Below are 14003 nucleotides of genomic sequence, written 5' to 3' on the forward strand. Positions count from 1 at the left end.
CATCTCTTGGATGGAAGAGTGCAATGTGCCTGAATCAAGGACTTGGGAAGTACAAAGCAAGCAATGGATACATTCCCTGCCAACGAGCTTCCAATCTACCGGGCGAGGTGTGCGAAAAGTATTTACGGAGCAGTCAAAACCAATTGACTGTGTAATGGGAAAAGCACCCATGCCTAGGTGCTGAGGATGCCTCTAAGGAGTTGACTGAAAACTCTGGGCATCAGCAGCTGGGGCAACTGTGCTCAGCCACTGCTGTTCTTCCTGCTCCTGCTCCTCCTCCTCCTCCTCCTCCTCCTCCTCCTGCTTGGACCTGTGCTGAGCTTGTCTGTCTGGGTGAGTAGGCCTGGCCCTGAATAGATGCCTGGATGTCTGGGTGTGCATGCGTGTGTCTGCGGGTGAGTCAATCTTTTCCTCGTCTGTCTGTCTAGGTCTCTCACCTGTCCGACGTTTTCTTCCTGCTCCATTTTCCTTTTTTCTCTCTTTCCCACTGTGGCCCCCATTCCTGGAAGCCCCACCTGGACAGCCTGGCCCCCAGCCCCGCTTTGCCCTCCACAAAACCTGGACAAATACCCCAGGATGTCCATTCCCCCATTTCTACTTGGCCGTCTGCCTTCCGGGGAGACCCGTATCTAAAAGGGAACGCAAAGACGGCCTCGACTCCCTCTGATGAAATTAGTGATGTTCCAGGATCACCGGCTTAAGGGACGTCAGGTTTGCGGCATTAGAAAAGCAGCGTGGCTTGGTGGACAGAGCACGGGCCTGGGAGTGAGAAGGCCCTGGGTTCTAATCCCGGCTCCACCACTTGTCTGCTGTGTGATTTTGGGCAAGTCGCTTCACTTCTCTGGGCCTTGGTTACCTCATCTGTAAAATGGGGATTAAGAGTGCGAGCCTCATGGGGGGCAGGGACTGTGTCCAACCTGATTAGCTTGCATCTACCCTATCGCACAAAACAGTGATTGACACATAGTAAGCACTTAACAGGAACCATAATTATTAGTAGTAAAATGGGGATTAAATCCCTGTTCTCTCTCCTACTTAAACTGTGAGCCCCATGCGGGACAGGGACTGTGTCCAACCTAATTAACTTGGATTTATCCCAGCACTTAGAACAATACTGGACACACAGTCAGTGCTTAACAAATACTTAAAAAAAAATAGGAGCTTTTCCATCTTCTCCCCACAGTTGCCGTTACAACTGTGTTACAACGGCAACTGTAGCATATCGGTTATCACCAATCACCTCTTTGACCACCTGTTCAAAATGAGGTTTCTTGTTCATTTATGTCCATTTCCTTCTAACCGTACACCTAAGGAGTTAAAACATTGAGGCTTAATCTTTCATTTTCCCCCCCATTCTTTGAACCTTAAAATTACATATTGATAGACGAAGAAATGCAATGAGCACAATGAAGTAGGAGGAAGGTCACATTGCTTTTACTGAACAGCCAGGGTGTGTTTGGGTGGAATAGAACAATCTGCCTGCAGGGCAGGTTCCAAGATTTTAGTGTCTGCACGTCACAGGGAACAGCTGGCAGGTGTTGCAGAGGCTGAAGAGGATATTTCTGTCGTGCTTTTTTTAAAATAAAAAAAATGAGACTGTCACACGGCACAAAAATCTCAAAAACCATAAATCTCGGATGAAGTTGAAGAAAATGAATTCTAAAAGCGATACGGTGCGTGAACTAGACGTTACAATCACGAGGCCATACTCATAAGTCCCTTGGAGTTCACCAAAATGAGAAAATTACCATTTTTGGAATGTTTTCACTCTGCAGCGTTTTGTATTGAGCCCCACGGCAGGATTAGGGAACATTCTTTCAACAGTTCGCATTTGCCTGGGTACAGTGCGCGACATGGTGTTGGAGGAAATGGTAGACCGTGAGCTCACTGTGGGCAGGAATCTATCTGTTGTTGTACTATACTCTCCCAGGCGCTTAGTGCAGTGCTCTGCACTCAGTAAACACTCAATATGACTGAATGAGTGAATGAAATGGTTGAAAAGGAAACGAAATGTCCTGTGATTCTGACTCTGACAGCTTTCCGTAACCCAGGTTCTACCCGGGATCATCATAATCACCATCAATGGTATTTGCTGAGTGCTTACTATGTGCAGAGCACTGTACAAAGCCCCTGGGAGAGGACAATACAGAGTTGACAGACATATTCCCTGACCACAAGGAGCTTACAGTCTAGACCTGAGACAGGAGGTGCTACAACCACCCGAAAAGCAACACTATGGCAATGAAAAAGCAACTGTGGATCTCTGAAACACAATCTGGAAATGGTGGCAATAGGGAACTTGAAGGAGAGGGTAGTATGCATTCTCACCAAAAACCATAGTTTTCAAATGACCCCAGTGAGCTCTCTTAACACATCTGTAGGCATTAAAGAGGGATAAATATGCTAAGTGCTTATTCCCACTTCCCCCACTCAGATATCACCAATCAATCAATGAATGGTATTTATTGAGTGCTCATTTTGTGCAGAGCTTTGTCCTAAGCACTTGGGAGAGTGAAATATAACAATAAAACAGAGTTGGTAGATGGGTTCCCAGCTCACAAGGAGCTAGTCTCATCTCTTTCAGCATTCATCATCATCATCAATAGTATTTATTGAGTGCTTACTGTGTGCAGAGCACTGTACTAAGCGCTTGGGAAGTCCAAGTTGGCAACATATAGAGACAGTCCCTACCCAACAGTGGGCTCACAGTCTAAAAGGGGGAGACAGAGAACAAAACCAAACACAATAACAAAATAAAATAAATAGAATATATATGTACAAGTATAATAAATAGAGTAATAAATATGTACAAACACATATACATATATACAGGTGCTGTGGGGAAGGGAAGGAAGCATTGGAAGCATTCCAATGCTATTAGTAGCCTCCATGAAATCCAGACCTTGGGATGAGGGATTATAGGAATTGGGGGTACAGGATGCATGATACGGGTTTCAGAATGCAACAGTTTAACAGCCACTGATATTAATCCATCCATTTGCTCCCTGATCCGTTGCCTTTTGATTTACTAGAGCTGCCAGGTAATTAGATGCCCTGAGCACCTAAAAGCTTTTCTAAAAGCCTTCTTAATTCTCCCACTGCATTCATACCACTCTCACACCTTGCCACAAATCAGTAAATTGTGTGCAGTACTTAATATCGACATGGCATCTTCATTCCATTCCTAGGAGACAAACCATCCCTGTTTTTCTCAGGAAACATCATTCCACGTTGAAGGAGAAATAGAACACTAAAAAAAGGCCACTGCTGGGTCTGAACATCAGAACTCTGTTTCCGAAAGTAACAAAAGATTCTTGGAGGGATGGTGGCCGTTCTTGTTAGCCATCCTACTGTTTAGGGATGTGTATTATCTAATAATAAACGTAATAATGATGTTATTTGTTAAGCGTTTAGTGTGTGCCTGGCACTGAACTAAGGGCGGGGGTGGATAAAAGCTAATCGGGTTGGGCACGGTCCCTGTCCCACGTGGGGCTCACACAGTCTAAATCCTCATTTTCCAGATGAGGTGACTGAGGCCCAGAGAAGTTAAGTGACTTGGTCAAGGTCCCAGACCAGACAAGTGGGGCAGTCAGAATTAGAACCCGTGACCTCCTGACTCCCGGGCCCAGCCTCTATCTGCAACGCCACGCTGCTTCTCTTAACATCCCTTCATTCATTCAGTCGTATTTACTGAGCACTTACTGTGTGCAGAGCGCTGTACTAAGCACTTGGGAAGGACCAGTTGGCAACGTACTTAATCCTAACCCTCGAGTAACTCAAGATCAACCTCTTCTGTTATCAGTCGCACAGCTTTCTGAGGTAACAAATTCTCCATTCTAATACCCATTAGATGAATAAGTGTTTCTTCTTGATTGTTTTGACTCTTTCTCCGTCAAGCTTCACCCACTCCTACGGCTGTGGGACTTGGTGAACAACAATTTCATGTTTCCCTTGTCCCCACTCTTTAAGATTTGGGGGCTGTAAACCTGTCGCCTCTTAGCTTTCACCTTTCCAAATCTGAGGGTCCTGATCATTTCGGTCTATCTCAACCCTCTGATCCGGCTGGTTGGCCATCTCTGTATATATATATATATATATATCACCTGTATATATGTATATATGTTTGTACATATTTATTACTCTATTTATTTATTTTACTTGTACATATCTATTCTATTTATTTTACTTTGTTAGTATGTTTGGTTTTGTTCTCTGTCTCCCCCTTTTAGACTGTGAGCCCACTGTTGGGTAGGGACTGTCCCTATATGTTGCCAACTTGTACTTCCCAAGCGCTTAGTACAGTGCTCTGCACATAGTAAGTGCTCAATAAATATGATTGATTGATTGATTGATTGATCTCTGTACCTTCCCCCAGTTGTAACATCCAGTTGAGACGCAGCATGACCTACTGGAGAGAGTCCAGGCCTGAAAATCAGAAGGACCTGGGTTCTAATTCCTTCTCCGCCGCAGGTCTGCTGTGTGACCTCGGGCAAGTCACCTAACTTCTCTGGGCCTCAGTTCCCTCGCCTTTAAAATGGGGATTAAGATTGTGTGCCCCACGTGGGACAGGGACTGTGTCCTACCTGATTAGCTTGTATCTATCACAGTGCTTGGCAATCAATCAATCAATCAATTGCATTTATTGAGCGCTTACTGTGTGCAGAGCACTGTATTAAGCACTTGGGAAGTACAAGTTGGCAACATATAGAGACAGTCCCCACCCAACAGTGGGCATAGTATAAGCACTTAAATACCATATAGAAAAAAAATTATATCTGCAGGGAGGGGCATGCATAACCTGATTTTATAGAGCAACAAAACTAAGCCTTCTGTTTGGTTGTCTATCCTTTTCCGAACAGCTCTCTCAAGTGCAGAATTTATATTCACTTCATGATTTTCTCGGCTGCATGAGGTATACAAAACCTCCAAAAGATACAAAGTTAATTTAGTGTCTTACTTAAAGTATGACGTTTCTGCAGCCATATCACATCTTCTATGACGCAGCCCAGATTCTAGACTCAAAGAACTCTTGTTCTCGATTTCACTCTATGTTCAGGTTAGAATTAAACATTAAAGGAATGAAATTACCTTCAAGCTGGCCTTTCATATCTATGTTGTTGTGGGATCTGCCTCTAGGACGGAGACCACCCCAAAAAGAGATTTTACCCCCAGAAGTATTCAGTCATTACGGGTTCCTCTTTCACAAAGGCTCTTCCAGCCTCAACTCCAAATTTTAACTTGCCAAAAGAGACGGAAGATGGAAAATATTTTACGGGTAGGATGTAATCTTACCATCACTGTTATGAGACTTCTTTGGATGCACGCGAAAGTAAGCCGAGCTAAGAAATTCTGATCACCATTAGAGAGGAAACAAAAAAGGAGAGAAAAGAAAAACCCACTGCCCCAGAGCTGAAAATCAACCAGGTGTCGGCCAGAACAGCAGGGGGAAAACAAATCGATGAGAGAGCAGTTAATTCTCTAACGGTTGTTTGAAGTGCATTTGTAAATGCTTCTTATTTGTGAAAGAAGCTGGAAGAGGACCAAAAACCACAAGTTGACCAGATCGTGAAGAAGGGGAATTCCGTACGAACGCAAACATTAAAAGTCTTTCGCCTTAAAACAGATCTAATGACTTTTCAAGGCGGGCTTTTAAAATACTGATTTAATTCTGAAATGTTTATCTTAAATTAGTAATCTTGGCAACAGGCTAGTCATTTTTTTTTAAATCATCTCAGTGGGTTAAACTGGTCCTTTTAGAGCCCGTTGTTGGGTAGGGACCGCCTCTATATGTTGCCAACTTGTACTTCCCAAGCGCTTAGTACAGTGCTCTGCACACAGTAAGCGCTCAATAAATACGATTGAATGAATCAATTGAATAAATACGATTGAATGAACTCATGCTTCCAGACAGTTCTGCTTCTGATCAGCCATCATCTTCAGAATAATCAATGTTAATTATTGGCACAGCCGCTGAACTGAGCGCTACCGAGAGTACAACAGAATCAGAGAAGCAGCGTGGCGCAGTGGAAAGAGCACGGGCTTTGGAGTCAGAGGTCATGGGTTCAAATCCCGACTCTGCCACTTGTCAGCTGGGTGACTTTGGGCAAGTCACGTCACTTCTCTGGGCCTCAGTTACCTCATCTGTAAAATGGGGATTAAGACTGTGAGTCCCATGTGGGACAACCTGATTACCTTGTAACCTCCCCCTTGCTTAGAACAGTGCTTGGCACATAGTAAGTGCTTAATAAATGCCATTGTTATTATTATTATTATTATCATCAATTGGGATACGAAGGAAATGCATCTTTAACTGTGGACTTTTAGGTACAGAGCCTTGCACAAGGGAATGGGTCCTGGAACTTAAAAGTTCCTTTCATATATTAACTCTCTGCCTGGATTCTTGGTCTGCCAGGTGACGACCCGTCAATTTCAATTCCAGTAATGAGGTCTGGTGACAAAAATAGAGTTATCCTCTGGAAGGCTGAGAAGCAGTGGGGCCTAGTGGATAGAGCCTGGGCGTCAGAAGGACCAGGGTTCCAATCCTGGCTCGGCCACTTGTCTGCTGTGCGACCATGGGCTTCTCTTTGCTTCTCTGGGCCTCAGTTCCCTCATCCGTAAAACGGGGATTAAGACCGTGAGCCCCATGTGGGACATGGACTGTGTCCAACTTGTTTAGCTTGTATCTACCCCAGTGCTTAGTATAGTGCCTGGCACATAGTAAGCGCTTTAGAAATACCATTAAACCCCCCCAAAAAAACTGGACCATCTGGTTTGAAATCATCTGGCAGACAATATCACGATGGAAAAGACCGTGGTGGAAAAAGCCCTGGGCTACACTGGAACATTTTCCTAAGACAACAGATGACATGAGCTGGGGGGAAGAAAAATCAATCGAGAGTTGGGATGAACTGAGTGCCTTCTGTGTATAGAGCATTGTGCAGAGGGCTTGGGAGGGCACAATAAAAACAGAAGACATGGACTCTGACCTGAGATGCTTTAAAATCTAATTGAGGAGACAGACACAAATGATAGCATCTGTCTGAGAGCGATAAATGCTTAAGTGCTGAGGATGGGAGGTAATAATTCGGTTGCCAAAGCTTTAGGATGATGCCATCCACTTCACCTTCTTAGGGTCCTATAGAGGCATCAGGGAATGCGTCTGTTACACTGTATTCTCCCAAGCGCTTAGTACAGTGCTCGGCACATAGTAAGTGCTCACTCAATACCACTGTTTGATCAATTGAGCCTTATTCTTGGTTTTCAAGTTCTATACCTAGCCGGCTTGTATTTCCTCACTTCCCTTGCCTTCTCCTCCTCCTCTTCCTTTCCTATCCTGCTCTGGGAAATCTGCTCAGGAAATCTGCTTACAGTCACCTTTGTTCCACAGTCATCTGTCAATCACCTAGCCTTTTCCCATGACACCCGTCTATGGACCTCATCTGTCTAAATGGTGGGCAGGGATTATTAAAAATCCCTGAAATTTGAAAAGCTCCAAAATGCATTTTCCCTGAAAGAGTTTTAACTTCCTTCTCCTCCCAGCATTTACCCAAGTTGCCCAAAATTTAATTATTGAGGTTTTAGCTCCTTTAGCTCCTCTGTGAGACCGTGAGTCCCCCATGGATGAGAACTGTACTGTGCGCTCTGCATACAGTATAGGCTTAAGAAATCCTACTGATTTATTCTCTTCACAGCCGGCTTTTGGAAGAGATGCTCATGGCCAAAGGATAGTCTCGTCCAGAGAGAAGGAGAGGAAAACCAAAGAGCCTTGATAATCCACAATCTGGAAAATCAGCGTGAATTATCAGGAGATTTTAAGCAAAAATACATGTCCCGACCAGGCCCCCTAGAATGGAATTTCTTAAACCAGTGATGGGTACACATATAACTGTTGGTGTTACTCCTCCTCTGGGCTAGTCTGGCTAATTATCACCCCTGTCTCTCCTCATTCTCCTTTCCCAACCATTCCAGGTTTCCGAGCCCCCTTTTTCCTCTCTTCCTCCCCATCCCCCCCACCCAACCTCCTTCCCCTCCCCACAGCACCTGTATATATGTTTGTCCAGATTTATTACTCTATTTTACTTGTACATATTTACTACTCTATTGATTTTGTTAATGATGTGCATCTAGCTTTATTTCTATTTATTGTGATGCCTTGACCCCTGTCCACGCTTTGTTTTATCGTCTGTCTCCCCTCTTCTAGACTGTGAGCCCGTTGTTGGGTACGGACCGTCTCTATATGTTGCCGACTTGTACTTCCAAAGCGCTTAGTACAGTGCTCTGCACACAGTAAGCGCTCAATAAATACTATTGATGAATGAATGAATGCCTTCCCCCGATGCTATGCCCCTTTCCACTTCCAGAACAGTTTTTCATCTCCAACCCGCATACTTCTCTGCATCGCTTTTCCCCTGCCCGTCACGTATTTCCTGTACCCTGTCTGTTCCTCTTCCATCTAGTCCCCCTTCCTTTCCACTTCCCGCTTTTCCAGTTCTTTGGTGTCTATTCTTCCTGCTCCCTGTCATTCCAGAGACCCCTCTGCTCTGCTGAGACCCTTGGCCCGCTCACCATCCTATATATTGGGGGGTATGACTTCTAGACTGTGAGCCCACTGTTGGGTAGGGACTGTCTCTATATGTTGCCAACTTGTACTTCCCAAGCGCTTAGTACAGTGCTCTGCACACAGTAAGCGCTCAATAAATACAATTGATGATGATGATGATCTCCAGCCTGGCTGAACGAGTGCCAAGGGCCGGAGCAAGCCCAATACCCAGGGAAGCAGGGAAGCCCTTGATGAAACCTTTCGGAGCGTCAGGAATACGGAGCGACTCTCCACTCTATCAAGTGCAATTTTAGAAGAAAAAACTCACTCACTGAAAGACTGAGCAGGACATGACTTATAATTTATTTTAATCTTACTTTCTGGTTTAGACTTCTAAGCCCTGGATCCCCCTGTTGGAATAAATGTCAAAAACCAAAGTATGCCAGGTAGGGTTTAAAAATTAAAGTGGAACGCAACTCACATGATCAAGGCTTCCCATTCAAAGAAATTCTCTTCATTCATAGGACCTGCAGAAAGGAAAAAAAAAATTGCCCACAACGTTACTCTGCTAGCAATTTAGCCAATCAAGAAAAGATTCTGAGAAATCTGTCTTTAGTACTTTACCTGCCACTATTCCTTCTGGTGGATTCAGGGTCAATTCTATAAAATTGAAAAGAAAAACACAGTCAGTGATTCCGCCTCCAGTCCACAAGACAATCAAAGCAGGTTTCTCCAGTTTATTCTTCGGAAAACCTACAAAAGTGACACTTGGTTTGAAAAGAGAAGGAGAGTGGCCTAGTGGAAAGAGCAGGGGCCTAGCATTCGGAAGAGCTGGGTTCTAATTCCAGCTCCACCGCTTGTCGGCTGTGTGACCTCGGGCAAGTCATTTAACTTCGCTATGCTTCAGCTGCCGCATCTGAAAAATGGGGATTAGGACTGTGAGCCCTTTGTGGGATGACGACTGTGTCCGACCTGATTACCCTGTATCTAGTTCCTGGCACCTAGTAAGTGCTTAACAAATACCATTAAAAAAAAGTTTGCCTTTCCAGTTTGGGGGTGTTGAAAGATCCCCCTCACAGTCATCATCTGGTGCCCATCAGACTCTTTCGATTTGAGTTACTACAAGTCAAGCTTGAGCACTGACGACAAACCCATATATCGACTAAAAACAGAAGCTCATAGATGGGATCATGGTATACCTTAGGACGCTGCACAGGAGGGCCACATTTTCTGGATATTGAATCCCTGGATTCGTGGACCAGTTTAGGGGGGGAACCTCCGCTCTATAACCTAGCAAACGTCAGGGCTTGGTTCTTTATATTGGACTAGACACATTATCCTTGCTAGCCAACTCACAGTGAGTGCTACCGACCACACAGGAGCAAGGGAGGAGGATGAGGTTGGTACTGTGTAATCCATCACCACTACTGGAAAAAACAAATCAGCACAGCAGCGAGCTGCGGTATCACGATCGTCAATGATATTTACTCAACACCTACATGCAGAGTAATGTACTAAGCACTTTGGGAGAGGAAAATGAAGCAATATACATTATTGTCTGTCCTCTGGGAGCTTAATATCTAATGGGGAAGACAGCCACGCAAAAAATGATTTGCAACTAATGGGAGTAGGGGGAAGAACAAGGATAAGAGGATGAAATAGCACGGCGTAGTGGAGAGAGCACGGGCCTGGTAAGCACAAGGTCATGGGTTCTAATCCCGGCTCCGCTGCTTGTCTGTTCTGTGACTTTGGGCAACTTCACTTCTCTGGGCCTCAGTTACCTCATCTGTAAAATGGGGATTGAGACTGTGAGCCCCACATGGGACAGGGACTGTGCCCAACCCGATTTGCTTGCACCCACTCCAGCGCTTAATACAGTGCCTGGCAAATAGTAAGCACTTAAATACCGTCATTATTAAGTAAAAGGTAACAGAATGAAATCACTGAATTTTATTATTATTATTGTTACTACGGTATTTGTTAAGCACTTACTATATGCCAAGCACTGTTCTAAGCACTGGGGTAGATACAAGGTAATCAGGTTGTCCCACGTGGGGCTCACAGTTTCAAACTCCATTTTACAGATGAGGTTACTGAGGCACAGAGAAGTGAAGTGACTTGCCCAAGGTCACACAGCAGGCAAGTGGCAGAGCCGGGATTAGAACCCATAACCTCCAACTCCCAAGCCCGAGCTCTTGTCACTTGGCTTTGCTGCTCCCCCTTGAATACACGAACAAGTAGTGTATTTGCACAGACTAGCTTACAGGCGAGAAAAAGTACTTTACTACATTTTGGGGAATAGATTGTGCTTCAACCCTACGAAACTTCATCTTCAACAACCCCATCTTTAAACACAAAGGACATTTACATCAACTTTCTATTGTCGAATAAATCAATTGTGCCTGTAAAATAGCCATTCAAAGTAATGGATTTCGGAACATGCCAAAGATGCTGTCAGTCCTATTTCATCCCAACAACTTAATATCCTTTTCCAAGTGCTCATGAAAAGAGTCAATCATTGCATAATCAAGGGTAACCAGCTTAAAAAGATGAAGGACACTGAATTTAAAATGTAAACTTTCAGGTGCAATCTTCCAGTTAGCATTTTAACACAGAGGCATTTTCAAGATACAGCACCACACTGCAAAACACTACCTGGACTTCATTTTACCATCATAATCATCAATGGTATTTATTAAGTACTTTACTATGTGCAGCACACTGCACTAAGCGCTTAGGAGAATACAATGCAGGAGCCCACTGTTGGGTAGGGACCGTCTCTATATGTTGCCAACTTGTACTTCCCAAGCGCTTAGTACAGTGCTCTGCACACAGTAAGCGCTCAATAAATTCGACTGAATGAATGAATGAGTTAGCAGACATGTTCCCTGTCCACAGTGAGCTTAAGGTCTAGAGAAGGAGACAAATATTAATATAACTCTCCCTCAGTGGGTAAAACATTTAAAGAAATGTGTCTAGTTGTCATAATAATAATAACAATAATGGCATTTATTAAGCGTTTATTATGTGCAAAGCACTATTCTAAGCGCTGGGGAGGTTACAAGGTGATCAGGTTGTCCCTCGTGGGGCTCACAGTCTTGATCCCCGTTTTACAGATAAGGGAACTGAGGCCCAGAGAAGTGAAGTGACTTGCCCAAAGTCACCCAGCAGACAGTTGGCGGAGCGGGGATTTGAACCCATGACCTCTGACTCCAAAGCCCGGGCTCTTTCAACTGAGCCACGCTGCTTCTCTGTGGAGATCTGATTCTTTCAGGTCTGTGTGTGTGTACCATGTTAATCCAAGCAGTCATCCTATAGACTGTGAGCCCACTGTTGGGTAGGGACTGTCTCTATGTGTTGCCAATTTGTACTTCCCAAGCGCTTAGTACAGTGCTCTGCACATAGTAAGCGCTCAATAAATACGATTGATTGATTGATCCCGCGTTGCTGACCTCCCTGCCTCCTGTCTCTTCCCACTCCAGTCCACACTTCACTCCGCTGCCCGCATCATTTTCCTACAAAACCATTCAGTCCATGTTTCCCCACTCTTCAAGAACTTCCCGTGGTTATCCATCCACCTCCACATCAAATAGACGCTCCCTACCATTGGCTTCAAAGCACTAAATGACTTTGCTCCCTCATACCTTACCTCCCTGATTTCCTACTACAATCCATCCTACAAACTTGCCAACCCGCTCACTGTAACTCTCTTTTTTTTGCATGGTATTTGTTAAGTGCTTATTATGCGCCAGGCACTGTACTAAGCGCTGGGGTAGATATAATCAATCAATCAATCAATCGTATTTATTGAGCGCTTACTGTGTGCAGAGCACTGTACTAAGTGCTTGGGAAGTACAAGTTGGCAACATATAGAGACAGTCCCTACCCAACAGTGGGCTATATAAGAGAATATGTTTGGACGCAGTCCATGTCCCACATAACAATAATAATGATAGCATTTATTAAACGCTTACTATGTGCAAAGCACCGTTCTAAGCGCTGGGGAGGTTAAAGGTGATCAGGTTGTCCCACGGGGGGCTCCCAGTCTTCATCCCCATTTTACAGATGAGGAAGCTGAGGCCCAGAGAAGTGAAGTGACTTGTCAAAGTCACACAGCTGACAATTGGCGGAGCCGGGATTTGAACCCCTGACCTCTGACTCCAAAGCCCGGGCTCTTTCCACTGAGCCACGCTGCTTGAGGAGCCGTGACCCCCATCTCACTCATTTCTTACCTCCCGGGCTTGCCATTTTCAGCTCTCAGGGGAACGTTCCAAGGGCTCCTTAAGGCTTTTGATCATTAATAATAATAATAATAATAATGATAGCATTTATTAAGCGCTTACTCTTTGCAAAGCACTGTTCTAAGCGCTGGGGAGGTTACAAGGTGATCAGGTTGTCCCACATGGGGCTCACAGCCAAAACCCCTATTTTATAGATGAGAGAACTGAGGAGCAGAGAATAGCTTGTCCCACGTCATACGGGCCTGCGAGTGGTGGAGTCAGGATTAGAACCCAGGTCCCTCTGACTCCCGGCTCTATCCGCTAGGTCAGGCTGCTTTTCAATGCTCGATTTCACCCATCTCACCACTGACCCCTTCCCCTCTTCCCGCTTGTGGCCTGGAATGCCCTCCCTCTCCACAAATGACAAACACTCCCTCTTCCCCACCTCTAAAGCCTGACTGAAAGGACATCTCCTCCAAGAGGCCTTCCCCGATTGCAGCCTAATTTCCTCTTCTCCCACTCCCTTCTGTGTCACTCCTGCACTTGGATTGGCACTCCACCCTCGGTCCCACAGCACTTAGGTGCCTATCTGAAATGTATTTATTGATATTGATGTTTAGAGAAGCAGCGTGGCTTAGTGGAAAGCGCCCGGGCTTGGGAGTCGGAGGTCGTGGGTTCTAATCCCGCCTCTGCCACTTGTCGGCCGTGGGAAAGTCACTTCACTTCTCTGTGCCTCAGTTCCCTCATCTGCGAAATGGGGATTAAGACTGTGAGCCCCCCGTGGGACAATCTGATCACCTTGTAACTTCCCCAGTGCTTAGAACAGTGCTTTGCACAGAGTAAGCACTCAATAAAATGCCATTATTATTATTATCATTATCAACCCCAGCTCTTAGCCGTGGCTCTTTCCACTGAGCCACGCTGCTTCTTAAGTTAATTAATTAATAATGACATTTATTAAGTGCTTACTATGTGCAGAGCACTGTTCTAAGTTAATCATTCATTCATTCATTCAATCGTATTTATTGAGCGCTTACTGTGTGCAGAGCACTGTACCAAGTGCTTGGGAAGTACAAGCTGGGAACATATAGAGACGGTCCCTACCCAAACAGCGGGCTCACAGTCTGGAAGGGGGAGACAGACAACAAAACAAAACATATTAACAAAATAAAATAAATACAATAAATATGTACAAATAAAATAGAGTAATAAATATGTACAAACATATACACATATATACAGGT

At 44.7% G+C, this 14003-nt stretch overlaps 1 protein-coding gene across 2 annotated transcripts in view; it reads right to left on the reverse strand.

The window, feature by feature from the left end:
* The window catches only part of UBE2G2 (ubiquitin conjugating enzyme E2 G2), a 46201-nt gene that overhangs the window by 12271 nt on the left and 19927 nt on the right, over window positions 1-14003 (reverse strand). For both annotated transcript variants that reach the window (XM_038749440.1, XM_038749441.1), the window contains exons 2-3: window positions 9164-9199; window positions 9021-9066 (exon numbers count right to left, since the gene is read on the reverse strand). In XM_038749440.1, coding sequence (XP_038605368.1) covers window positions 9021-9066; window positions 9164-9199 — 82 coding nt within the window. The remainder of the gene's footprint in view (window positions 1-9020; window positions 9067-9163; window positions 9200-14003) is intronic.

This window comes from Tachyglossus aculeatus, chromosome 7, assembly GCF_015852505.1.
Source record: "Tachyglossus aculeatus isolate mTacAcu1 chromosome 7, mTacAcu1.pri, whole genome shotgun sequence".
NCBI lineage: Eukaryota > Metazoa > Chordata > Mammalia > Monotremata > Tachyglossidae > Tachyglossus > Tachyglossus aculeatus.